This window comes from Serinus canaria, chromosome 25, assembly GCF_022539315.1.
Source record: "Serinus canaria isolate serCan28SL12 chromosome 25, serCan2020, whole genome shotgun sequence".
Lineage (NCBI taxonomy): Eukaryota > Metazoa > Chordata > Aves > Passeriformes > Fringillidae > Serinus > Serinus canaria.
This window is the reverse complement of record NC_066338.1, coordinates 5,571,872-5,599,607: the sequence shown is the minus strand read 5'-3', so window position 1 is coordinate 5,599,607 and position 27,736 is coordinate 5,571,872. Positions and strand designations below refer to the sequence as shown.

The 27,736-nt window shown below is 52.3% G+C and overlaps 2 protein-coding genes and 1 pseudogene across 2 annotated transcripts in view; 2 read left to right on the top strand and 1 right to left on the bottom strand.

The window, feature by feature from the left end:
• LOC115485198 (uncharacterized) overlaps positions 1-27,736 on the bottom strand; it is a 2,106,330-nt gene that overhangs the window by 868,872 nt on the left and 1,209,722 nt on the right. Inside the window, 1 exon segment of the mRNA XM_050983901.1 lies at positions 17,999-18,005. Within this exon segment, the coding sequence (XP_050839858.1) occupies positions 17,999-18,005 (7 nt within the window).
• Positions 1-27,736, top strand: part of LOC103825013 (zinc finger protein 208-like) — a 742,626-nt pseudogene that overhangs the window by 536,234 nt on the left and 178,656 nt on the right.
• LOC115485175 (serine/threonine-protein kinase pim-1-like) lies at positions 3,958-6,474 on the top strand (the record flags this gene model as incomplete). The annotated part of the gene is made up of 5 exons (XM_050984240.1): positions 3,958-4,557; positions 4,674-4,724; positions 4,928-5,294; positions 5,940-6,119; positions 6,368-6,474. Coding segments are annotated over 5 exons (1,305 nt in total), but the record flags the coding sequence as incomplete, so codon positions are not given.

Below are 27,736 nucleotides of genomic sequence, written 5' to 3'. Positions count from 1 at the left end.
CCTTCCAACTATTGCAAAGCCAAGATCAAACGATGCAGCTCAGATTCTGTCATCAGTACTTATCAAATATCCCTGTCAGAACCGTCCACTGGGCAGAAAATCAGATTAAGATGTTCTATGCTCATACTTATGCCCACCTGGGTTGTGCAAGTCGAGAGGGGAGGACGAGGCCAAGAGCCACTTGAGAGGCCACCCAGGCTCAGATAACACCTGTATTTTTTACTGTCTTCCACTGCCAGCTTGTTATAAATAAGAAACTTGATATGGCCAATATTCAAGCAACAATCAATTTATTAATTAATATGGTAAAGTATGAGCAGTACAGCGCTGGGTACAGTGGGGGAAGTTTTCCCTCCAACTGCACACCTATAGTTGAGGCTTACAGCTATTTATAGAGGTACTCATAAGCTTTCTCAGCAGTTTTTATTTTCCAATTTTTACATCACAATTCTATACACTACTGTGATTTAGTTTTTCTCAGGATGTACATCCCGAAAGGGGTATCCCAGGTGGTGGTGGTCCGGTTTCCAAAAGAAGGAAGGAGTATTTCATCTGGTGAAGTCCAGTTTCCAGATGTGGGTCCACCTTTTGATTGCAAGGACTATAAATCTCATAACAGTGATGTCCAGCTTCCCTTGGTCAAACCTATTTATCCTTGAGTTGATGTTCATCTTTCTCAAGCTGCATGTTTCCTGTTTATATATTCTAAAGCTATAGTTTCAAAAGATCCTTACTACACACAATATTCTAAAATTATACTTCAAAAGGTGATTACTGGAAAACTCTTTAAGGCTTAACTACAAGAAGAAAGTTCCCATCAAAAAGCAACATCCTTAAAGCTTTAATTGAAATGCTCCTAAATCAACTTAAGGCTTCTAAAGGTTAATTGCAAACAAAGGGTAGGTTCAAAGGCCTTCTTCCATGCTTTACTTTTCTCAGTTATTATTAGAATTGGTCTTTATAACTGTCCCATGATTGGTTTCCACACATATTACAATCACAAATACACATATTGCCTGTATGTACCTGACACATGAAACACAGCTTTGTATTTCACATTACCAAGCAGAAAGAGAGCACAGGCAAACAAGTCAGCAAAGTTGCAAGTAGAAAAAAGGTCTCAATTTTCCACTGCAAGTAAACTGAAAAACAACTCCTAGCTTAAACTGTAATGGACTACCTTTTAGTGATTGGAGAATAGTAACATGAATATGGTAATTATAGTAGTTATGACAAGCTATAGATGATAGTTAAGGGATAGATTGGTTCTACTGTATGAAGATGCTCAGTAAAGAAAAGTATGTAATGCATTGTAACCAAAACCAAAGGGTCTCCAGGCCTGCCTGCAGCTGGAGCTGACAGCTGTGGGCACAGCTCTGTCGCCCATGGCCCTGGACTGCTGTAACATCATGGATGGAATAAACTGCATTTTGGAGAGCCCCTGGAGTCCCACATCCCTCATTTTGGCTCTTACACCTGGTGCTGGCCCCACCCAGATCTGGTGTTTGCTGGCACTGCCAGTGCTCAGATCCAGCAGTTTCCCAGTGGCAGCACAGCCCAAGTCCAGCAGGTTCCTGGCACAGAAAGCCAAGACCCAGCAATTTTCTGGTGCCAGCACTGGCACCGCCCACATCTGGTTTTAGCTGGCACCACCAGTGCCCAGCTCTGGCAACTTCCCAGTGCGGGAACAACCCAAATGCAGCAATTTTCTGGCAAAGAAAGCCAAAACCCGGCAGATTCCCGATGCTGCCACCAGCATGGCCCAGATCTGGTGTTGGCTGCCACTGCCTGTGCCCGTTCCGGACATTTCATGGTTCCAGCACAGCCCAAGTGCAGCAAGTTTCTGGAAAAGAAAGACAAAATCTGGCAATTTCCTGGTGCCAGGACTGTCACTGCCCAGATCTGGGGTTTCCTGGAACTGCCAGTGCCCAGATCCAGAAATTTCCCGGTGCTGGCAGAGCCCAAGTGCAGCAATTTGCTGGCACAGAAATCCAAAACCCAGCAAATACCTGGTGCCAGCACCACCCACATCTGGTGTTTGCCAGCACTGCCAGTGCCCAGATCCAGAATATTTCAAATAATTGTTGGCACAGAAAGTTAACATTTGGCAATTTCCCGGTGCCGGCACATTCCCTTTCCAGATCTGATGTGCGCTGGCACTGCCAGTGCCCACATCTGGCAAATTTTCTGTTCCGGCGCCGCCCATGTCCAGGAATTTGCTGGCAAAGAAAGCTGAAACCTGGCAATTTCCCCTCGCCAGCACCGCCCAATCTGGTGTTTGCTGGCAGCAGGCCCCCAGGAGGAAGGAAGGAAAGAAGGAAGGAAAATAAGGGGTCCAGATCCAGTCCCTCTTGGAGCCTGAAGACATAAATGGGCTGTTTGCTGCCACTGCCAGTGCACAGATCTGGAAATATCCCTATTTAGGAAGAGCCCAAGTGCAGCACTTTGCTGGCACAGAAATCCAAAACCTGGCAACTTCCTGCTACTGGCTCTGGGACCTCCCACATCTTGTGTTTGCTGTGCCAGCACCCAGATTTGGAAATTTCCCGGTGCCTGCAGAGCCCAAATCCAGAAGATTTCTGTCACTGGCAATGACACGACCCAGATCTGGTGTTTGCTGGCAGTGCCAGAGCCTAGATCTAAAAACTTCCTGGTGCTGGCACAGCCCAAGTCCAGTGATTTGCAGGCATAGAAAGCCAAAATTTGGAATTTTGAGAATCTGGCTCCAGCACCATCCAGATCTGGTGTTGGCAGGGACTGCCAGTGCCCAGATTTGGAAATTTCCTGGTGCCTTCACAGCCCAGGGCTAGCAATTTGATTTTTAGCTAGCTTAGGCAGGGGAGTTCCTCAGACTGTGACTTTGCTTTTTCTTGGAACTGTTTAAACCTGCCCTGGAGGGAAGCCTTTTCCTGAACTACTAGGGGGAGAGGCCACTTGAACTTGCTTTCTAGATGGACCACTTTTGAAGGTTTCCTCCCAAAATTTACCCTAAACCAGCACCAACACTCACAATGAAAACTTCACCAGTGGCACAACTGGTCCCCAGCCCACCAGGAAAAGAAAGGACATGTAAAGTTCTCCAAACATTTCTCCTGCTTTGCTGCACAAGTCCTGCTGCACACACAGTGTGCAGTGTGGAAAGCCCAAGAGAAGCTGCAGCTGGTGGCAAATCTTGTGACAGAAGCTCAACTCTGTTCTCCAGGAGAGCTTCTTGAGAAGAGCAGAAGGAGAAGATTCCTGGAAAACTGAAACAGCTTTCCAGAAGTGAAATGAAAAGGAAACAAACAATCCAAGATGTTTTCCTCTATTTATCTCTACACTCCCCTTTTCCATGTTGCACTACTTCTCCATCCCAGTAATTCCAGATGTACCTCACCTCTAAGATTGGTGACTTTGCCAGTTTTAGACACTCTAAAATACCATGAGCCACACACAGTTTTCCTTGCCCTGTTTTTACTGGAATGCAACACTGGAGATGTAAGTGCAGTGCTGGGGTTAGGTAGGAATCCTACTCCAAGGGAAGGTGCCCCGACAGTGTTTGACCCTCAGCAAGGACAATGCACAGCAGCAGGCGAGGGGATTGCTCTGCCAGCGTGCAGGAGTCAGGGCTCTGCATCTGGGCTCAAGCCTGCAAAGTTCCCGTGTTCGGACAGACGAAGGGGGCTGTCCCCGGGGCGCGCGGGGCTCGGCCGTGGGGCTCGTGGGGCGAGCGGGGAACGGACACGGGGACGCACGGCAACGGCACCGGGGCTTCAGTTGCAGCGGCGGCAGCGGCAGTAGCGGCAGCGGCAGCAGCGGCAGCGGCAGCGGCAGCGGCGGCAACAGCAGCAGCCAAAGCAGAGAAGCTCAAGACTCTTTTTCTTTCTTTTTTTCTTTCTGTCCCGCTCTTGGGCATCCTTCTTTCGGGGCCTGTTTCCCGGCCTCCCTCTCCTCTCCCCGCCTCCCTCTCTCCCCTTGCCAGGCCGGGCCATGCCCCCGGCCCGCCCCCGGCCCCGGGCGGGGCTGCCCCGTCCCCGTCCTTGTCCCCGGGCGTCCCGCCGCGGTCTCGCCTCCGCCCGGCTCTGGCCGTACTGGCGGTGGCGCTGCTGGGCGGGGATCAGTGCCTGGGCCTCGGGCGGCATCGCCGCCCTTTGCCTCCGCCTGGCCCGAGCCCGGCCCCGGACCCGACGCCGGCCCCGACGCGGGGTCCACTCTCCACCCCGGCCCCGGCACCGGCGCCGTCCCCGGCACCTCCCGGGGCCCGCGGAGGACACACGCGGCGCGGCCGCTCCCGCCGCCTCCGCAGCGGCTTCCCCGGCCCGAGCTCCGCCGTCCGGCAGCGCGGCCGCCGGCCCCGAGCCTCCCGTGTCGCGTTCCCAAGAGCGAACGCCCGGGGATGGCCGGCCCGGGGCGGGTGAGGGGCGCTCGGGGGCCGTTGCTGGCCCCGGGCCGAGCGCTGACAGCCGCGTCTCGCCCGCAGGGAAGGCCCTGCAGGAGCGGTACCGGCTGGGTTCGCTGCTGGGGCGCGGCGGCTTCGGCAGAGTCTTCGCGGCCACGCGGCTCTCGGACGGCGCCCCGGTGAGCGGCGGGGCCGGCGGCGGGCGGAGGGGGAGGGGGCGGAGGAGGAGGAGGTTTGGGCTGTGTCTGGGCAGGGCGGGCGGCGAGCTCAGCCCGCTGCTGCCCTTGTCTTGCAGGTGGCCATCAAAGGGGTGCCACGGAACCGCGTCCGGCACTGGGGCGAGCTGGTGAGTGAGCGGGGCTAGCGGCAGAAGCCGGGGCTGCCGGACGGGGATGAGCCGAGGTCCGGCAGGGTGGGAGCCGCCAGGACGGCTCGAGGCGGAGCGGGCGTGGGGCCAGCGCAGGGCGCAGAGCATCCCGGTCTGGGTGAGGGCTTCCCCAGGCCTGGCACGGCATCGCCCCCCCCGACGGCTTCGTGCTCCTCCCGCAGCCCGACGGCACCAGCGCACCGTTGGAGATCGTGCTGCTGGCCAAGGTGTCCACCGGCTTCTCCGGTGTGGTGCAGCTGCTGGAGTGGCTCGAGCTCCCCAAATACATCGTGATGGTGCTGGAGCGGCCAGAGCGGTGTCAGGACCTGCGGCATTTCATTCGGGCACGGCGGTTGCTGTCCGAGGAGGTGGCTCGGGAGCTGTTCCGCCAGGTGCTGGAGGCCGTGCGGCACTGCACCAGCTGCGGGGTCCTGCACCGCGACATCAAACCAGCGAACATCCTGGTTGACCTGGACACCGGGCAGGCCAAGCTGATCGACTTTGGCTGTAGCACCTACCTGCAAGACACAGCCTACACTCACTTTGCAGGTCAGCCTCCACAGGGGTGTGCTCCCGGTGCTGGCATCTCATGGCCCAACATCTCCCAGGCCAAGCTGGCTGTGGCAGTGGGGATTCTCCCTTTTGCTGCCAGTCAGGGCACTGAGTCCTCAGCTGAGTTGCTTTAGAGCAGGGCTGGGTGAGGAGCCATTTCCAGCCCTGCTGGCAGCCTTTGTAGCCACTCTTTCCAGGACTGGGGCTGGTCTGGGGCAGCCAGCACAAGAAAAACTCCCGTGGGTGGGGTAGCGGGGGGTGGGGGGGGGCTGGAACCTGTGCCCCAGCCAGTTTGGTGTGCAGGTGAGAGGAAGGGCTTGGACTGCTCCACTCACCCTGTTTGCCTTGGCTTCAACATATTTTTGGGGCAATGCAGGCAGAGAGGATAAGGGCATGTTTTCTCCCCAGCACAGAGGGGGTTTTTCTTTTGCATGTCGTGGTCAGGCCTAGCCAGGGCTGCCCTCTGCTGAAACAAGTAGCTTCTTTTGCAAGCCTAAGTTTGTACACAAGTCCCATGTGCTGGTGAGAGGGCAGTGGGTGACCCTGTGTGCCACTGATGCAGCCCCCACACGCCTAGGGATGCTGGGGCCGGGCTGTGGGAGCAGCAGCATCCCCCTGCTGAAGTCCATCTGTATTCCATAGGAACACGGTCATACAGCCCCCCGGAATGGACCCAGCTGGGCCTGTACTATGGCGAGGCAGCAACGATCTGGTCCCTGGGCATCCTGCTGCACCAGATGGTCTGCGGGGAGCACCCTTTCAGGAGGGGCCAGAACATCACCTGGGACCATCAGCTCTCGCTGCCACAAAGGCTCTCTCAAGGTGGATCCTCTTCTCTGGGCACGGGGGGAATCCCAGTGCTGGGGGCCAGCAGCGGGCTCGTGAGCATCCCGCTCTGGCTGCTGCTGAGGAGGTGGCACATGTCCTGCTCTCCTCCAGAACAGGAAATTGATGGGAAGGTTGAGGCCCAGCTCTGAATGCATCCAGAATGGCCTGGGCATGGGAATAGTAGAGCAAAGCAGACAGGAGCCTTCTCTAGCTGAGTGGCAGTTTCTGCTTTCTCTCCCCAGAGTGCCAAGATCTGATCAGGTGGTGTTTATCCATGCACTTCTTGGACAGACCCACATTAGAAGACCTGCTCTGTGATCCTTGGGTGCAGGATATTCCTCATCCGTAGAAGAAGGGAGAGAGCCCCAGGCACACTTTGATCCAGGGCCCTGGTAAGTTCCAGCTGCACACAGGCCTTGGCAATCAGAAGCAAAGGAACCCAGACCTTTTTGTGCTGCCTGTGTCACTGCCCAGGGGTCATGGGATGGGAACAGGCAGCCCTTGTGCTGGAGCTGAGCTGCTCTGCCCAGCACTGGTGGCCGCCATCCAAGCTGGTTTTGCTTGTCCTGGTTCCCTGACAGCTGGGGCCCTGGGCAGGACTCTGAGAGCCTGGTCTCACCACAGGGAAGGAGAAGGAGCCCCTGGAGAAGCTGTACCAGGTGGGGATGCTGCTGCAGCTGCTGCTGGAGACAGGAAGGATGACATCAAGGATGACGAGCTCTTCCTCAGCCTGGCCACCGGCAGCTGAAGGTGATGGACTTTGATTCTGGCACCTTCTTCAAAGCCAAAGTCCACAGAGAATTTGCAGATGATTCCACAGCCGGGGTAATGCTCCCAGATTTGGGCATTGCCCAGCCTGGCAGGGAAGCAAAGGTTCCCCCTTTTCTGGGGCAGATGCAACTCATTCTTCAGTCGTCTGCCCAGCTGCTTTTGGGCAGGGCTGGGGGGATGGGCTGGGGTGGGTAGGAAATGGGAGTGGGCTCCAGGCCCTGCCAACAGCCCCCAGCACCCACCGTGGCCTGGGCTGGGGCTGGGGCTGGGGCAGCAGCCCAGCACAAACAAAGCCCCATGGTGGGAGCAGAGGTGGGGCTCCAGAACCTGTGCACAGCTGCTTTGCTTTGCAGACAAGTGAGGGCTTGGGCTGCTCCACTGCCCTTTTTTGCTTTGGGATCACCGGGATTTTGGGGGGCAGTGCAGGGGAAGGAGAGGAAGTGTGGGCTTCCCTCACCCATGGCTGAGATTTTCCCGAGGGTGTAGGGGTTGGGCCTTCCCCAATCTTCCTGACAAAGAAGAGTTTTCACTTTTTTCTTGTTTTCCTTTTTGTCTCCAATCTCTTTTCAATAACGTGTTGTTTGTTTTTCCAGAGGAAGCATTCTGTGTGGTCCATTGTGGATGGGAAGTGCCTGGGAGCAGCTGTGGCGTGGATGGGCCGTGCCCTTGGAGAAGGCTGAGGACATGGTTTGGGAGCAGCTTTTCTTCCAGCCGTGGATGGCGTGAGGTGGGTCCCTGTCTGCTTGGCAGGGTGGGATCAGAGATTTTGGGAGATGGCAGCGAGCACAGGAGCATCCTGCTCTGGGCAGCTGCTGAGGGCTGGATGTGCCGTGGCTGGCTGCAGGCTGGGCACATGTCCTGCCCTCTTGCTCTGCTGCCAAACGCAGCAGGGATGGGCAGTGCTGGGCACAGCTCTGGGCACAGCCAGCATGGCCTGGGCACTGTGGGCATTGGTACAAGGGGACAGGAGCCCTCAGCTGACAGACAGTTTATGTTTTCTCTCCTTGCAGCCGGGCTCTGCAGGTGCTGAGCCTGCTCTGGGCTCTGCCAGAGCTCTGCTGGGCTCAGCCCTGGGCCCAGCTGGGCTGGCTCTGCCCTCTCATTGCTCTGACAGCTTTGCATCAGACGAGCCCCTTGCGAGCACAGCGCCTGAGCTTTCTGCTTTGGCAGGTGAGTGAGACTCTCCTGCAGGCCCAGAGATTGCAGCTGGGGACACACATCCAATTGGCAAGGACCCAGACTCTCCACAGTCCCATCTAAATGCCTTGATCAGCACAGGGTGTTTTGTCTGTCCTGTTCTTCCCTCTTTATTGGCTGGAATTGTGCAATTGCACTTTCTTCCTCCTCTAGAAGTGCCACGAGTGGGCCAAAGCTGGCGAGTGGGCCGTGTTCCTGAGGCAGTGCAGGCTGGAGCTGATGGATGGAGAATTGCCCTTCTGCACTTCCAAACCAGAGCAAAAAGCTGTAAGTGGGACTTGGTGTCTTTAAGAAAGCCCTGACAGTTTCAAAGGGAATGTGCAGCTCATTACCAGTGTGAAAAGGAAGGTCATCTTCTAAAGGATTTGGGGTTTGACGGAGTTTCCATTCCCAGTCCTGCTTGGAGCCTGAAGGGCACAAAGCAATTTCCTCTTGCTTTGACCATAATTTGAAATACCAGTCTTGGAGACAAAGCCCAAAATCTTTTAAAAGGCTGCTGAGGTCAGTAAGATAGATCCATGCCATCAGCACGTTTACAATGTAAATAACTGAGTTCTCTTTTTCAAAAGATCATTTACCTCTTAATGCAAAGTTAGACGAGTTTTTTCTCTAACACTTGGGTTTTGGTTTTATCTTTCACATTTTTTATAGATTTTTTTCTTTCTCCTTTTTTTTTTCCTTTAAATAGAAAACATGCCCTACAAAAGGAATGTCCTTTGCTGCTGGTTCCCGTGTGGAGCAGCTCCCTTCCTGCTGGCTGAGCTGCTCAGGCAGAGCCCGGCAGCTCCTGGCCCTGCAGGGCTGAGGCTTTTCCCCGTTGCTGGGCACAGCCAGAGGGACCAGCAACAGCTGCCTTTGGCCACCTGAGGCTCCAAGGCCCAAGCTCTGAGCAGACAGGGCTGGAAGAGACTGGCAGGCTCCCTGCTGGCTGTGCTGCCCCACTTGTGCCCGGCCCAGCTTTGCTTGGGGCGGAGGGAGAACAAGGGGCAGCTCCCTGCCAGCCCCAGCCCAGGGACCCCTCCAGCTCCGGGGCTTGGGGCACTGTCAGCACCCACTGCTCCAGCCAGGGCTTCTGCTGGCCCTGACAGCAACAGCCAAACTGGGGCTGATCCCGAGGGAGCAGCAGCAGGGCCTGGATCTGATCCCTGACTCTGGCCAGGGCTGCACAAATGACCCCACAGCAGCAGCAGCAGCAGCAGATGGAGCTGACTTTCAGCACAGCCCCTGCCCCTCTTCCCTCCCGTCTGCAGCGGTGTCAGAGCAGCCTGAGGCACCTGGGAGCCCCCAGTGCCAGCAGGGACTTGAGATGGCAGCCCTGGGCTCCTGGAGGCTGTGCAGGGAACGGAGCTGGAGACTCCCTGTCCATGTGGAGCTTCCAGATGGAAAAGGCTGCTGTGCCCAGGCAGCTCCAAGGGCACAGAAAAGAGGGTCTTGAGCACTGGGTCTGTGCCAGTGCCACAGTCCTGGGCAGCAGCCAGCGAGCCCTGGGGTAACAGAGGGCACAGCAAGAGGGACAGAACCAGGCAAGGTCAGAGACTGGAAGAGCCAGGCCCTGGAGCAGGAACAGCTGCTCCATTGCACTCCTGGAGAAAGCTCTTGGCTGGTTCAAAGCGCTGAAAGGCGTGAAGGGCAGAGAGGAGGCCACAGCAGAGAATGCTCCTGTTTGCACAGCCTCCCCTCTGTGTGTCCCAGAAGGAATTGGATGGGCTGTGTTCATCTCTCCGAGTCGTCTCGTTCAGCATGAGCAGCTCAGCACCAGCAGCTGAAGGAGCTGAAGCCGCAGGCCCCAGGAGCTGGGCAAGAGGGAACTTTCTGAGCAAAGTCATGCTGCTAAAGTAGACCCAGCTGAATGCAGCAGATATAACCATGGAATCCCAGAATCCTTTCAGCTGGAAAAGAGCTCTGAGCTCACCAGTGCAGCCGGTCACTCAGCAGTGCCCAGCCCAGCACTAAACCACGTCCCTGATGTGCCAAGGCCTGGACAACAGCCCTGAGGGAGGCCTGGACAGCAGGCCCTGAGCCAGAGGTGCCTCTGGATGAACCTTCCAGCCAAAGGTTATCTTTGTATCTGCTCCCTAATGAAATATGCATGGTCATTAGCACTGGGATAGATGTAGGCACTCCTTAGTGAAACATGTATTGACCTTTGTGTGTTTAGCAGCCAGACAAGGCCATGAAATCTGACATCTGGCCTTGTTTGGGGCTGAAGGATCAAAGTCAGCTCCCTTGGTTCCTCCTGGGGCCCTGGCCAGGCTTTGGGAGGGAGCCAAGAGGAGCATGAAAGCAGATGTTCCCCCACTAGAAGTGCTGTCAGTTTGTTCATTCAGCACTCTCAGAGCTGGGCCCTCTCCCAGCGGGCTTGGAGCCTCACCTGTGGCTGGAGGCACCTGCAGGAATTCCCAGTGCCCAGGAGTGGCTCTGCAGCCCTTGGCTGTGACAGCTTCCCCCAGCTGCTGTGTGGATCTGGGGGATGGTAAAGGCTGAGGGTAAATGGTGCTGGATCTTTGTTAATCACTGCAGGCAATCTTTGGTGGGGATGATTGGGTGCATTGCTGAGCTGCTCCTTTTGGGATTCTTTGCTGCTTTGAGCTGCAGTAAATGGCACTGATTCCTTCAGCTGGAGTCTGTGTCCTTGGTGCTGACCCTGCCCACTGGTAAAACAGAACTGGCACAGTCTGGCCAGATGACAACAAAATGTCACTTGTTCAATGTAAATGTGAGGAATCAGTGCCATCAGAAATTCCCAGATGGGAAGCCCTTGCCTGGAGTTCCCTGGCTCTGGAGTGGGCTGAGGTTGGAGCACCCTGTGAGCAGTGGGGCAGTCGGTTAAAAGAAGCAGCACCCCTGGATGTCTTCAAATGCATCCAAAAATTGCATATGGAAAAGGAAAAGACCTTGTGGGTTTGGGCAGACAAAGATGGATTCGTTAAGAGTTCATTGGAAACAGCACCTTCAGAAGGAACAATTATTGGTGGAATGCTCCCACATGGAGCAGGAGAAGGTTTTAATCTTGAGCTCAGATGCATTTGTGCAAGTGAAATATTAATAAAGTAAATAACTTATATATTTATATATATTTATAGCATAGTATACTTTAATACATGTAAATTTATATATTTATATATATGTCTATATCTCTCTATATCTATATGTCAGTATCGATATCTATATTTACACATAAAATAATAATGATGTGAAATAGTGTTGACATTACTAACTTGATAGCTCTGGCTGCTCAGGGATGTAACACTAAATACCCTACAGAACAGGACTGGCCAGGACCCAAATGTCAGTGGTCAACTTTGTGAGATTGTATTCAATGAAAAAAGGAGGAAGGGATGAAATTGGCCATTTTTACAGGGTTTGCTGATACTGTGATGCAGAGTGCTTTGTCTGTTCCTGTGAAAAATACAGTGATTAAGCCTGCAGGGTTTTTCCTGTACCAGACTATCCACAAGCTTCAGGACTGGTTGAACGGGTGAAGGGGTTGTGAAAAGAGCAGTTGAAAGAATGAGGAGATGGGAACCTGTGCCCATGGAGAACCCATCTCCCAGATGTGCTCCATGCCCTTAACAATGGCCCACAGGGGAAATGGAAACCCCCTGGCTGTGCAGGGCTGCACCCAATTTGCAAATACAGCCATGGGCAGTGAGACTTGGACTGCCTGGGAAATTGTTCTGGCTGGGATGGCCCCTGGCAGGGCCAGCCCAGAGCCTGCAGGGCTGGGTCTTCATTCACTGGAATTCATTAGGATAAATTCAAAGCAAATGAGAGCTATCAATACTGAAACAGGAATTCAGATTCCTCCAGGACACTTTGCTTTGGTAACTGCTCGCTTGGAGCTTGGCCTTGCAAAGTGTTCATGTCATGGCAGGAGGAATTGATGCAGAATATCAAGGAGAAATTGCAGTAATTCTGTTAAACAATAGTGAACAAGATTGGATTATTCAACCCCATGACAGGGTAGCACAATTATTGAAATTGCAATTTTAGAAAGGTTGTGAAAAAAGGAGCTCCACCTCCAGTCACCACTGTTTGTGGAGATAAAGGGTTTGGATCCAGCATTCCTTATAATGGAGCCAGAGTGTGGGTGTGGAGGCCAAATGGCCCTCCCGAGGCAGCTGAAGGAACAGCTCCTAGGAAAGACAACTCTGAGTCCTGAAACCTGGGCAGGAGCAATGGGAATGTGTCCCTGCAGCCAAGTGTTCTGTGTGAGACCCAGTAGATCTGACAGGATATTGTTTTACTCATCCTGCCAGAGCAAATCTCCCTGTTTGCCCCAAGGGCCCCTTTGGAAAATGCTCTGATCCACGGGGCTCCATGTGCAGGCTGTTGTGACCCTGAGGGACTTCCAGAGGAATTCCATCCAGGAGCCTGGGTGCCCCTCAGGGACTGGGACCCGGCCCCCTTCCAGCCAGAGGGGAAGGGTGCCCCCAAGCCTTGTTAGGCACAGACAACATGGTAAAGCTGAACAGCAAAGGGTCTCAGGGCATTATTCTGGAATTAAAAAGGCACCAGCTCCATGGACAACAGAATTATTGTTCCTAATTCGAATGAAATTGAGAAAAAAGAATGGAGAATGGTGTCACTAAAGGGCTACTGATGTCTGTAAGTTGTACCTTGATGGTCAGCCAGAATCTTTGTCTGCCACAAACACCTCTAGTGTTTCACCAAGGGGTTAGAGATCAAAATGTAATGTTTAGTTATGAAAATGTAAAGATCAGGGTAGCCAAAGCAGTGCATGTCACCAATTGCTGGGGATGTTCTCAGCTGGAGTTGGGAGGGATGGGGTTCCCTTGGAGGGCCCACTCTGTGGGGTGGCCAGAACTCTGTCCCTGGGCTCTGACTGTCACTGTCAGTGCAGGGAGAGTTAAAGAAAACACAGGAATACAAGGATCACTTGGACAGGATTCCCTAAGATTTCCCTTGAGGAGAAACCCAACCCTGTTGTAGTTCTAGAGGCCCCAGTGTGAGAGGATTTCTGTGCTTTACCATCCCTGCCAGTGTCAGTAGAACTTGGGGTGCTGGAGCTGCTCAGTGTCAGTGTCACACCACTCTTGGCTGCAGGGCCACCATTTCGGGTCCTTCAGCAGCAACCACAAGGAAGAGTTGGGGCCCTGGGAACATTTTCCTCCCAAGGAATGCCTTGGCTTTCAGGAAGCAAAAGATTCTGGTTCATCCTGTGCCCCATGTGTGCTGCCCTGAACTGTGGAGTTTCCATGAATAAACTGAATGGATTATTAGCAGAAGTAGCAACTGATCCTGTTGCAATGTCCAATAGCACTTAATTGAAGCAGAAGAGGAGATGCCTTTATGCCTAATATGTAAATCTAAACTGTGTTATTGAAGGAATTGTTATGAGGGTTGTAGTTCATTGTAGGTCTGAGGACCGATCAAAGTTCCAAGGCCTGAACAGGCCCTGAGGCAAAGTTCACCTCTAGATGAACCTTCCAACCAAATGTTAGATTTGTATCCACTCCTTAAGGAAGCATTATTACCAACATGATCAGTGTCTGTGTTCCTTGATAAAACATGGATTTATCTTTCTGTATTTAGAAACCAGAGCAGGCCCCATCTGGCCTTGTTTGGGGTGAAGGATCAAAGACAACTCCCTTGGTTCCTCCTTGAGCCCTGGCCAGGCTTTGGGAGAAAGCAGTGAGGAGAATGAAACCAGATGTTCCCACACTAGCAGTGATTCCAGCTTGTTTGTTTAACAGTGTAAAAGCTGTGTCCTCTCCCAGAGGGCTTGGAGCCTCCTTGCCTGCAAAGGTGGAGGCACCTGCAGGAATTCCCAGTGTCTGGGAGTGGCTCTGCAGTCCTTGGCTTCCCCAGCTGATGTGTGGATCTGGGTGATGGTAAAGCCAGAGGGGACCTGCTGGTGGATCTTTCTTTAATCACTGCAGGCAATCTTTGGTAGTAATGACCAAAGATGAATGGATTGCTGAGCTTCTTTTGTAATTCTTTGCTAAGGATGATGTGTTTTGCTGAGCTTATCCTTTTGTAATTCTTTGCAGCTGTGCATGGTATAAATGACACAATTCCTTAAGTTGGTGTCTGTGTCTTTGGTAGTGACCCTGCCCACTGGTGAAACGGGGCCTCCTCTTGCCTAAGTGTTACCTGGGAAGGCAAAATCCCTCCCTCCAAAATTCTCCCCCTCTACCCTGTTCCCCCCCTTCATACCCTGATCATGATGTCCTATGGTCTGGGGTATCCCTGGGGTCAGTTGGGGTCCCCTGTCCTGGCTGTGTCCCCTGCCCAGCTGCCCCGCAGCCCCAGCCCCTCCCCAGCGTGGCTGGACCAGGGCCAGGACAGGCCTTGGCTCTGCTGCAGCTCAGCCAGAACAAAACCATCTCTGCGTGCCCAGCCCTGTGCTCAGCACCCGGCCCAGCAGTGTCTCAGTGCCAGTGTCTGTGCCCTCAGTCCCTGCCAGGGCTTTCCATGGAACTGCCAGGACAGGTGAGCCAGGTGTCACCCCCAGGGACGGTTGCCATGGAAACACTGCCCCTTTCTGTCTGGCTGACCTGGCCTTTGGCCCTGGCAGTGGCGTTGGCTGCTGGTTCCTGGTGCCTGAGCGGCCAGCGTGGCACAGGGCAGGTGGCCATGGCACAAGCCCCCAGCAAGGGATCCCCTCTGGCTCTGGGCAGTGACACCAGCCCCGAGCAAGGGGCCCAGGGCAGGTTTCCATGGCCACCAACCACCACAACGGGTCCGGGCATTGGTTGCCATGGCACCAAACTAAGGAACGGGTCCCTGTGGCCATTGCCATGGCACCTGGTGGCACCAAGGAGTGTCACTGCAATTGTACCTGGAACAGCCCTGGCACCGCTTTGTCCTGAGGGTTGCCATGGCAGCCGAGGGCAGCAACAGCTCTGCAGGCAAGTGGCCATGGAACCTGGCTGCAGAAATGGCTCCTTGGGCTGGTTTCCAAGGAAACCTGAACTGATGGGGGTTGCCATGGCACCCAAACCCAGCAGTGGGGTCACTGCAGTGACCATGGAAACAGTCCCTTGCAATGGCCCAGTGCAGGTTGGGATGATGATCCACCCTCAGAGCTGGCCCAGGGCAGGTCTGGAGTGCTCTTGGTGGCACCTTGGGCTTGGCACACACTTGAGGAGGATGTCTGTTTGCAATGGGGAAACTCAGGAGTTTTAGTTGCTTCAAAAAAAAAAGAAGGAAAATTCCTCTTTGGCTGTGAGCAGCCAGTTCTCCAAGCAAAGCAGGTCCCAGGTGAGTGAGGAGAGACACAATGTGTAAAATAAATGGAGCCACAGGGGCTAGCTTCTTAGCTGGATAGGTGGTTCCCCGCAGGGAAAGCGCCCCAGGCAAGCGGCCCAAGGCCGAACACCTCAGCCCTCTGGAGGCTGGGGTGCCCTAGGCCAGACAGCCGCACAGCCGAGACCCCTAGCAAGCTCAGTGATTGTCAGCTCTTAGTGAAAGTCAGCTCTTTTGTGATTTCAGCTCTCAGCTTGCTGTAGGGGCTGCAGCTGGCTGTGGCTCCTGGAAGGCAAACGAAATGAGAGAGGAGAAGGCGGCCAAGAGCGTTCCACAATGGTTTATTCTGAGGGTCTCGCAAAGGGTCTTGAAGCTGCTGTTCTGGGGAAAATGGGCCCAGACAGCCTCTTTTATAGGGTTAGGGAGGATTGAAAAGTGACCAATTATAAGGGTTAGGGAAACTAGCCTATGGGGTCACAGAGAGATAAGGAGGACCAGAGTGAGGACTCCTGGTACAATTCCTATGACTCAGCAAATACCTATCTCTAAACATCCCTCCACGAAGCCGTAGCTGGCCCTGTGTCTGCTACACTGCACCACTGTCCCCAAAGCCATGCACAATTCCCTCTGGGACACCACGACCATCTCCTACACAGGATGTGCTGCCCAAGTCTTTTTTTTTGTTTTCTGTGCTACAACAGAGTTTTGCCTCCTGACCATCATGTACTACGACCGCTACGTGTCCATCTGCAAACCCCTGCACTACGGGACCCTCCTGGGCAGCAGAGCTTGTGCCCACATGGCAGCAGCTGCCTGGGCCAGTGGCTTTCTCAATGCTCTGCTGCTCACAGCCAATACATTTTCCCTGCCCGTGTGCCATGGCAATACCCTGGGCCAGTTCTTCTGTGAAATCCCACAGATCCTCAAGCTCTCCTGCTCTAAATCCTACCTCAGGGAACTTGGGTTCATTGCTGGTAGTGTGTGTTTGGTACTTGATTGTTTTGTGTTCATTCTTTTCTCCTATGTGCAGATCTTCAGGGCTGTGCTGAGGATCCCCTTAGAGCAGGGACGGCGCAAAGCCTTTTCCACCTGCCTCCCTCACCTGGTTGTTGTTTCCCTCTTTGTCAGCACTGCACCATTTACTTACCTGAAGCCCCCCTCCATGTTCTCCCCATCCCTGGATCTGGCCCTGTCAGTTCTGTACTCGGTGGTGCCTCCAGCTCTGAACCCCCTCATCTACAGCCTGAGGAACCAGGAGCTCAAGGCTGCAGTGTGGACACTGATGACTGGATGGGTTCAGGAACATTAAACTGCTGGCCAATTTCTGCAAATCACTTGTAATAAGAATAATTTTTGATACTTTGTGTTGGTTTCACTTTGGCAGCTCTTTTTCTTTATTTTAGTTTTTTCATATTGTCCACAAAGAATTGTCATTGTTTGTACTATTTCTAGTTTTGTTTCTCTCCACCTTCTCTGTGGCCACAGACTGTGTCTACGAAGGGCTGCACTTTTCGTGGCTTTAAACAAATTGAAGGATGTCCCAGTAAAGTTTTCTGCAGAGATCCTCTTTTTGTTCACTTCTCTGGAGCTGCAGCAGCAATGTCTGTTTGCAGAGCTGGGGCAGATCAGTGCTGAAACAGCAGCCCTGCTCCTGCTGGCCACACCATTCCTGATCCAAGCCAGGACCCACTGGCTTTCTTGGCCACCTGGACACACTGCTGGCTCATGTCCAGCCTGTTGTCCATCAGTCCCTGCAGGTCCCTTTCTGCCTGGCTGCTCTCCAGCCACTCTGTCCCCAGCCTGTAATACTGCAGGGGTTATTGTGTCCAAAGTGCAGGACCCAGCACTTGGACTTGTTAAACCTCACCTTGCTGTATTCAGCCCCTAGGCCCAGCCTTTGCAGGTCTCTATGCAGAGCCCTCCTACCCTCCAGCAGATCCACATTCACACCCAGCTTGGTGTCATATGCAAAGATGTCCTTGGTTCGATGAGGCCCCTCAGTTTCACAATGTCCCCTTGGTCACACCAGGCCCTGAACTGTCACCCTGGTCTCCTTGGTTCCATGTGTCCATGCAGAGCTACAATGGTCTCCTTTTTTCCATGGGCCCCCCCAAATTTGACAATGTTCTTCTTGGTTCTGTGGGGCTTCAAAGTGTCACAATGTTCTCGTTGATGCCACAGTTTCACAGTGGCCCCTTGGTTCCATGGGGCCCCAGGGTGTCACCATGTCCCCATGGTCACATGAGGTCCCACACTGTCACCATTGTCTCTGTGTTTCCACAAGTCCCCTCAGTGTCACAATGGACTCCTTGTTTCCACAAGGCCACACAAAGTGTCACAACGCTCTTCCAGATTCCTTGAGGCCCCATCATGTCACAGTGGCCTCTGTGGTTCCACCAGGACCCAGTGTCACAGTGGAATCCCTGGTTCCACTTGGCCCCACAGCATGACAATGCACCCCTGGTTCTATGGAGCTGCACAGTGTCACCATGGTCCCCTTAGTTCCACGAAGCTCTGCAGTGTCACAATTGCCCCTTTGCTTCCCCAGAGCGTCCCAACTATCACAAAATGATGGAATCAAAAAGGCTGGAAAAAAACGTTGGGATCATCAAGTCCAGACAATGCCCTAATACTGCCTTGTCACCCAGACCATACCACTAAGTGCCAAAGGAGAGGGACAGTGACTCTGCCACCTCCCCCCTGGCCAGCCCATTCCAATGCCCACTCACCCTTTCTGTGAAGAACTTCCTTCTATTGTCCAGCCCAAACCTCCCCTGGTGCAGCTTAAGGCTGTGTCTGCTTGTCCTGCCCTCCAGCACATCCACACTCACACCCAGCCTGGTGTCATCTGTAATTTGTGAATGGTGGACTCGATCCCCTCACCCAGATCATCAGTGAAGATTTTAAACAGGACTGGGCCCAACACAGATCCCTGGGGGACAGCACCAGTGCCTGGACACCAGCTGGGGCAGCACCATCCCCACCACTCTCTGGGCCCAGCCTCAGCCAGTTCTTAAATCTCCTAGCGAGGAGGGAACCTGCCCATGCCATGGGCTGCAGTTTTTCCAGGGAATGCTGTCAGAGACAATGTAAAAGGCTTTGCTGAAGTCCAGGCACACAAAATCCACAGCATTTCCTGCATCCACAGGTTGGTCACCTGGTCATAAAGAGAAACCAGGATGGTCAGGCAGGACTTGCCACCCCTAAATCCACGCTGGCTGGCTCTGATCCCTCGGCCATCCTGTGGGATCCCTGGGATGGCACTCAAGGTGATCTGTTCCATTTCCTTGCCGGGCACCCAGGTCAGGCTGACAGGCCTGGAGTTCCCTAGATCCTCCTGCCATCCCCTTCTTGGGGATGGGCTCACACTGGCACCTCCAGTGCTCTGGGACCTCCCTGGTGATCCAGGACTGATGGTAAATGATGGAGAGCAGCTTGGGGCGCTCATCCACCAGCTCTCTCATCCCCCTGGGATGGATCCCATCTGATCCCATACACCTGTGAGCATCTGAGTGGCTCAGCAGGTCAGAAGCTGTTTCCTCCTGGATTCCAGGGGGCTGTTCTGCTCCCTGTGCCCATCTACTAGCTAAAGAGAACACTTGTCTTTAGGACAGCCTGTCCTAATATTGAAAATTGAGACAAACAAGATGTTAAGTAGCTCAGCCTTTCCTTATCTTTTGTTACTATATTCTCCACTGCATCCAATAAATAGTAAAGGTTCTCATTATCCTACGTTTTGCTATGTATTTATAGATAATTTTCTAATATTTTTCACAGAATTGTGCAGGTTAAGCTCTAATTGAGCTTTCACCACTCCACTTTTTGTTCTGCATGACCTAGCAAAAATCTTAAACACTTCCTAAGTTGCCTGACCTTTTATCCAAAGTTATTGCACCCTCTTTTTTCCTCTGAGTTCCCACAAAAGCTCCATGGGCAGCCAGGACAGTCATTTTCCTCACCAGCTCATCTTTTGCAACACTGGGACAGGCTGCTCCTTCCCCCTTAAGATTACTTTCTTGAAGCGCATCCATCCTTCCTGGACCCCTTTATTTTTAAGGGTTGTTTCCCAAAAAAAACCTGTACCTGATTCTGTACTCCCACATCAGCATCCTAAATAGGCCAAAGTCTGCCCTTCCTAATTCCAGTGCAGAGGTTTTGTTGCTGCCCCTTGTTCTTTCACAGAACATTGAACACTTGATTATTTCATGGTCACTGTGCCCCAGGCAGCCTCTGAGCCCCACATCTGCCACCAGCCCTTCTCTGTTTGTGAACAGCAGGAGACAGAGCTTTCCTTGGCAGTGGGAGTGCTTCCAAAAATTCTGTAAAGCAGAAAACTCCTTCTTAACCCCAATGTAGCATGAAGAAGCAGCATTCTTTATTCAGCTGGATGCACAGGGGACAGCTCCTCCCAAAGCCGTGCAGGCTGAGTACAGGAAAGTTTCTATTTATTTTCTGTATTTTGCACACATATTCATTGATTGTCCTGGACTAAACCCACATATGATAATCATTTCCCCAAAATCATTAACATATTTCCCCTCCCCTTTACCCATGTGTTCTTCTGTCCTGGGGATGTCTCTGGTGGTTCCTGGTGGTCGTGGAGCCCAATGTCCCAGTGGGTCTGGCTGAGCTGACAGGACACTGAGGCTGGTGAACTTCCAGTTCCCCTTCTGACACAATGGGCATTGTGTGCTTTCCACAGGCCAGGGGTGTTGGAGAGCAAGCTCCAGGTGTCAGCTCACTTGGTGTAGACAATTTCTCATCTGGTAACATGAGGTCACAGAGTGGGATATGACATCAGAGAGTGAGGTATGTGAGGTCATCAAGCAGCTATGACATCACAGACAGCCTATGCAACATCACAGAGCCACCTGTGACATCACAGGCTAGAGATCTGACATCACAGAGCAGACTATGACATCACAGAGTTGTCTGTGACATCAGGGGCCAGATGTGTGACATTTGAGAATGGGCTGTGACCTCACAGAGCAGGCTGTGACATCCCAGAGGGGCTGTGTGACATCCCAGCAGGGCTGTGTGAGGTCACTGGGTTGGTCACTCCACCCCAGCTCCCCCTCACAGTCTCTCCCAACAAGTCCAAGGCTGTTCATGCCCGGTGGGGTCCCTGTCCCCTGGTACCCCCCCCAGCCCACCTGGAGCCACAGCCTCCACCAAAGGATGTTCCCCAGGATCCACCCCAGAGTCTGACATGGGGACAAGGGGCCAGGGCTGTGTGACCAGAACATCAAGGATGTGGATTATCCAGGTCACTGTGGCCTGATTTGGGTTCCCCAGGGCAGGAAAGATGTCTGGCAGCTGGAGCAGGGTCTGGGAAGGGCCTCCAAGGTGGGGCTGGAGCCCTTGGGCTGTGAGCAGAGGCTGAGGGAGCTGGGCTTGTCCAGCCCGGAGCAGGGAAGGCTGAGGGGCTCCTCATCCCAGCCTGGCAGTGCCAGCGAGGAAATGATAGAGAACACAGAGCCAGGCTCTTCACCGGGGGGCCTGGTGGGAGACAAAAGCCAATGGGTGGAAAGGGAAAGAGGGGAGAGCAGCCAGGACAGGAGGAGATGAAATGAGTCAGGCTGGTTTCAGCATTTCCTCAATACCAGGAGGAGCCTGACCTCCCTTCTCCATCCACCACTGACAGCTTTGCAAATCAGGAATTGTTTGAGCTGTTTTGCCCCCACTCCAGGATGAGCATCCTGACACAATAACTTAATTCTGTTTATATCTATCACAGAACCACACTTCTCTGAAAACAATTTTAGAATGGAAATCACTTGTGGATGGTGCACTCATCAGATGCTGCTGGGACATTGCACTGAGGGAAGAACGCGATTGTTATTAAACTGTGTCCTGTTCAACTGTGGTTTGTTGGCCATGAAGAAAAACTTTCTGTGTCTCTGAGTCTCACCAGTTCCTGACCCCCAAAGGACACAAACCTGATGAGTTGTGGTTCCCACTCCAGTGGTGGCACTTGCACCTCCCTCCATAGCCAGAGCAGAGCTCCCTTGTCCCAGAAAGTGCCTGGCAATGCAGGGATGAAGGAAACAGGACAGGCTGTGGGGATCAGGGGCAGGGCCAGGGATTTGGGGTGGTTGTGAGCCCAGGGAAGGACCCAGCCCTTGGCCTTGGTGAACCTCATCCCATTGTCCTGAGCCCATGGCTCCAGCCTGTCCAGATCCCTCTGCAGAGCTTCCTGCCCTCCAGCACAGCCACACTCCCACCCAGCTTCGGCTCACCTGGGAACTGACTGAGGGTGCCCTCGATGGCCTTGTCCAGATCAGCAATAAGGAGATTGAACTGACGTAGCCCCAATCCTGAGCCCTGGGGACACCCCTGGATGTGACTCCATTCCTCAGCTGCTCTGAGGGCCAGGGGTTGGATGAGGGAAATGGTGGGGAGGGGATAGGGACAAAGTCTGATTGATCATCAGCCATTAAGGGTCTTGATTTTCATATCTGTTCAAACTGTGTGAGGACGTGCTGGGGTCAACATCAATTGAACATTGCTGATATCAGTCTATAAACAAGAAAAGAAAACTTACCAGGACAGAACAATTCTCTCTTCATTGTTTTCCGTAAAGTATATTCACTTTAAATGCACTTCTGATATCCGTCTAACTAACCACAGAAGAAATAAAAGCTTGAATGATTCCCAGAGGATTTTCTTGCTTGGGTGTTTTTAACAAATGTTTATGAGCTTTGGTCACTGAATTCCTTAACTGAAGAGCTAAAGGAAGAAGAGGCCTCTAGACGAATATAAATCATAGCAACCTCCAAGTGGCTGAGGATCCATCCCCATGAGAGCAGCAATGAACAGGAATGGGCACAGCTTTGTGGCTGCCCCAGCTCTGGGATGGGCCCTGGGCCTGGAGCAGGAGCAGCTCTGGAGGGCCCCAAGGCCGGGGCTCTTGTGCTGCCCTGGGCAGGTGGGATGGCAGCAGGGGCTGCAGAGCTCTCAGCACCTCAGCCAGAGGGGAGCAGGGCACCCAGGGAGCCTCCTTGTGCCTTGGCCAAGCCCCTTCCCCCATGGCTGGGGCTGAGTCCTGTGGCAGCTGCAGCTGCTGCTGTGCCCTTGGCAGGGGCTGAGGCCGTGGGGCAGTGCCCAGAGCAGCCTGGCCTGAGCAGAGCTGTGGGGCCAGAGCCGGCTGGGCTGGGCTGGGGAGAGGCCCTTGGTGCTGCCCAGAGCTCAGGGCAGCTGGGAGAGCTTGCAGAGAGCTGGGCTGGGCTCAGAGAGCCTGGCCCAGACACCATCAGTGTCCATCTCAGCCTGGCTGAGCGTGCAGGGGCAGGACTCAGGCCAGGCCTTGTGGGGCAGGGCCAGCGCCTGTGCCAGGCATTGAAAACAGGCAAGTGGCCCAGAGAGGAGGCTGCTCTGTGCCCTTGACGGCATGGACAGAGCAGGGAGGGGGCCCAGGACATTTGTCAGTGCCAGCCTCTGTCCCCAGCCCTTGGCAGCCCTGGCTGCTGAGCCCAGCTCTGCCCTGGGCTGAGTTTGGCTGTGGCCCAGCTCCATCCTCTTGCAGGGCTCAGGGCCTGTTCCCGGCCATGGCCAGCCCTGGCTGCCTCTCTGCTGGCACAGAGGCCGCCAGAGCCCGGGGCAGGGCTGTCTGTGCAGGCCCACAGGTGCCACGGGCTCTGCAGGAGCTGGCAGAGGCTGCCCAGCAGGGAGGCCGTGGGGCACAGAGCCCCAAGGCTGCTGTGGGCACCACGGCACAGGGGCCGTTCCCAGCCGCAATGCTCCTGGCCCGGGCTGGGCCTGCACAGGGGCTGGGCCACCATGGCTGGGCCAGCACAGGCCACAAAGGGGCCACGCAGCCGCTGACGGGGCTGACAGCAAGGCCAGGAACACACAGGGAATTGCTGAGCATGGCCTGCACTGGCCAGGGCTGACTGTGCCCAAGGCAGAGCTCAGCTGCCCTTGGGGGCTGCAGGAACAGTCCAGAGCCCAAAGAGCCTCCATGGCTGTGCTGGAGACCAAGGCTGCAGGAGGGAAATGCAGGGCTGCTGTGGGATGGGGAGGGCATTGAATTCCAGCACACACCTCAGCTCTCTGATGATCCTGGCACCATGCTGGGCCCTCTTCCAGACTGGAGCAGAGCAGATGTTGATGGGACAGGAGCCCTGTGGGGCTGTCAGGGACCTGCAGCTTGCAAGGTGCTCTGCTCTCCCTCAGGTGCTCTCAGAGAGATCCAATCCCAGCTGGGCACCTCAGGGCACAAGTGGCACTGCCTGTTCATGGGCACACAGCTGATGTCAGCCTGGAAAGGGGCAAAGATGTTAATACCTGTTAGTTTCATAATATACAAGTGAATCTTTATTATCTGGGTCACTTGAATACTCTTAAGCAATAGTAGAGTTTTCCAACCAGGAACAGGTATTTCCTCCAAGTGTACTGATGACAGGAGAAGACATACAGATCTTCCAATATACTTGCGTCACCAGTTTTCAGTCTGTAATTTAATTTTACTTTTCCATCGGGTGTTCCCAGCTCTCCTGTTGAAATGACCATGTCTAAGGACATCTCGTCTTCTCTAGGCCCGCTGGAACTTTATTCGTCCCATTGCTCCCAGATTTCCTCCTCCAGATGCTCTGTGGTCATTCAAGGGCCTCTCAGCTGACTGGTTTCATGCTTTGAGCTGCAGGGAGGTGTCAAATTTTTCTGAAGTTAAATAAATATGTCAATAATCATCATCTTAATTGTTTTTATATCAAACACTCAATTACCTTCTCTAATGTCTTAGTCTAAAACTGTTCCTGTACAGAAATCCCTTGTTGGACATGTCAGATGCTGCTGGGACATCACAGAGAACTGAGGGAAGGGCTGTGATGGTTTTTGAACTCTTCAAGTGTTCAACTTCTGTTTGTTGCCCAGAAAACCTTTCTGTGCCTCTGAGTGTCACCAGTCCCTGAGCCCAAAGGACACAAACCTGATGAGTTGTGGTTCCCACTGCAGGGGCTGCACTTGGACCTTGGCTCTGCACAGGAGAGCTCTTCATCCCCTTTCTCTCTTTTCCTCCCTCTGGGCATGGAGGGAGCTCCTGACTTCAGCCTGTGATTGGTGTGTGCAAAAAGCAAATCTGGGCAGAATTGGGGCAGGGAGGGTTTGGGGGGACCTTGGGATCTGTGCTGGGCATAGAAGGTGTTTTCCATTGCTCTGAGACTGTCTGCTGTGGAAAGTGGATGTAATATCCAGCAGAGGAAGGACTTCTGCATTTTGATGGAGCTGTGCCTTCTCTTTTGTTTGGCTGACAAGAAATGAACATCCCTCTGTGTCTCGGGCAGCTCCTTCTCCAAGGAGAGCTGGTGGGAGTTGGAGCCAAGGAGCTGAAAGCTGCAGGTGCAGCCTGGGCTGGAGGGAGCTCAGATTTGCACAAGGCTGCTCTGAGTGCCAGGGCATGGATGGGGGAAATGGTAGGGTGGGGGTAGGGACAGAGTCTGATTGATTGTCAGACATGAAGGGTCTTGATTTTCATATCCATTCAAACTGCATGAGGAGGTACTTGGATTCAGTGTCAATTGTTGATTGCATATATCAATTTATTAACAAGGAAAAAAAACCCTGAACAGCATGTAAAAAATATTTTCTCACTGTCATTTTAAATAGAATATATTCACTTTGAATACACTACTGAAATCCAATTAACCACAAATTATTTTAAAATTAAAATCAAAATATTTCCAGAGGCTTGGCTTGTTAAGGTGTTCTGAATGTTACTGAGCCCTGGGAGACTGAATTCCTGCACTGAAGAGCTGAAGGCTGAACAAGGCTCTGGAGCAGTGAAATTCAGCAGCAGCCCCCAAGGTGCTGAGGATGTCAGCAGCCCCCACTGAGGCCATCCCTGCCCAGAGCCCCTGGGGGAATGGGCAGACAAGGAGAGCGTCCCTGGGGCTGGGGCAGCACAACTCAGAGGCACCAGGGGCTCCAGCTGGGAAATGGAGTGTGGAATGGGGCTGGGAAAGCCCTGCCTGGGCTGGGCCAAGCAGGACAGACAAGCCCTGACCCTCATCCACTGAAAATCTTTCTCAAGGAGACATTTAAATGGAATTACAATTGTTTGTGTCCTCTGAGTTGGACTCACTGGAGAAATACCAACAAGAGATTCTCAGGAGCTCAAAACAACAAAACATCTTCTACTGGCAGCTTTAGAAAACCAGACGAACTTTGGCAAAAGGTTTATTATGGCATTGCAGTGGTTTTGGTTTTTTATTTTAAGATTTTTCGAGTCTTGAGATTTCTTAATTAATGTATTGATGAGTGTGGTGGCTTTTAGTGTCAGTTAATTATTTAGGTATTTATTTTGTTACGAGATGAGACTTGGAGAATGGTAAAGTAAACTTAAAATTTTAAAAGGATATACAGAAGATTTTATTAAAAATATATAAAAGGAAAAAGGTAGTAAGAAATAAAAAAACTCTTTAGAACACTTTTTTTCTTTTCAACTTATTATTTTACTGACAATGTAAAGAAACGAAACTTAAAATTTCTAATTAGTTTACTACTTCTAGAATAGTATTTTTTTAGTTTACTTTGAGAGCGAAGTTTTTTCTTGTAAAGATTATGGAGATTTTTTAATAAGAGAAAAAAATAGTGTTTTTGTGGTTCTTAATTTTGTCATGGATAACAGTTGTCTGGGGAACTTTGTTATTGTGAAGTTGTTTTTATTGCTAAAAGCTTTTTTACAGCTTGTTGATGGGCCATGTTGACATATGAGGTATTGTTTTAAAGATGAGTTTTTTAAAGGTATAAGTTTTTATTATTTTCTTCTATAATTATTTTTATCTCTGGGAATATAGACCTTCTCTTGGGGGTGCTTATTACTTTTTTTTAAAATCTGTTTAAACTTTTGATGAAATTACAGTTATTTTAACATTTGTTTATTTTAATATGAAGGGTTTTGTTTGATATTACTTTGAATATTTTAAATTTTTAATAGTTGTATGTGTTACAAAAAATGAGTTTTTTCTTTATAGTTTATAAGGAGATTTTACTTCTAAGATTAGGGTATTTTTTCTTCTTTTTTTTGGGGGGATATAATTTCTTCTTTACTGACTTTGATGGTTTTCTGGGTTTTTTAATATGCTTGTATTTTGTTTTGTTCTTTTACTTTAGGGAGGATTGAAGTATTGGAAGGATTAACACCTGTCCTGCCAGTAACTTGTGGTGGAAGTTGTGGTTGGGTTTTTTTAGGATTGGTTTTTTGGTTGGTTTTTGGGGGGTTTTTGTGTTTAATTTTAGTTGTAGGGTTATTTTGTGTAGGTTGTAGGTTGTAGGAGTTTTTAGTTTGAGTTGTGTTGGGGGGAGGGGACTTGATGGTAAGATTTTAAAAGCTGTGGCTGGCTTTGTTCTGGTTGGGGTTTTGTAGCCTCTTTTGTTTTCCTGTTTGGGAGTTGTTGGGGTTTGGTTTGGTTAGAACGGGGCCGATGGTGGGGGGGAGGCCTGGGGAGGGGAAGGGGCTCGGCCCATGGCAGGGCTGCTGGGTTTGGTTTGGTTTGGTTTGGTTTGGTTTGGTTTGGTTTGGTTTGGTTTGGTTTGGTTTGGTTTGGTTTGGTTTGGTTTGGTTTGGTTTGGTTTGGTTGAGATGGGGGCTGGGGCCAGGGCCTGCTGCTTCTTTGTTGACTGGAAAAGAAAGAGGAGGTTCCTGGGGATTTTCATCTTTAACATTTGTGTTTCACAGAGGCATGTTCAGTATCCTAGAGGTTTAACAGATTGTCAGTTACACAAAAAGTTTTGTATTACTTTTGAAAATTCTTCTCATGTGAAACTACGACATTCAATCAAAAAACACTTCTCAAAGCATTGACTTGGCCCATTCAACTTCACAAACTCTAAGCCTGTTCAATGTAATGTTAATCAAAATTTGCAGGAGCACAGAAACAGAAGAAGAAGACACAGAAGGAGAGAAAGACAAAAAAGATACAGAGGAGCACACACAGGTACCAACTCCTGCATTCCAGCAGTGTTCGGATAGAAATTCCAAGATGATGCAGGGTCAAGCTGTGTGCTTGCCTTGTGGTCAGCCTTCAATAGCCCTTGGTCTTCCTGGGCCCTTCCCCCAGGTGGGACTTGGGCTCATTTGGTCCCTCAGGAGCTGGGCTGGGGCACCAGAGGTGGCTGTGGAGCATTGCCTGTGCTGTGCCAGGGACTGGCAGACACTGCTGGGCTGGGATAGAGGCTCTGGGGGGATTGGGGTTCCAGGGCAGGGCAGTGCTGGGGTTCCAGGGCAGGGCAGGGCTGGACCTGCCCCTTCCTTCCCCACAAACAAAATCTTTTGGTCCAACCACCTCCTCCAGTCTCTTACAACAGGCAATGTTGGAGGAGAAATCCCATTTCTGGCCATGGGCGCCTGGATGACAAGGACAGTTCTTGGAAGGAAAGCACAGAGCCCCAGTGTTCAGAAGGCAGGTGAGAGCCTCAGTAGTCCAAGGCCA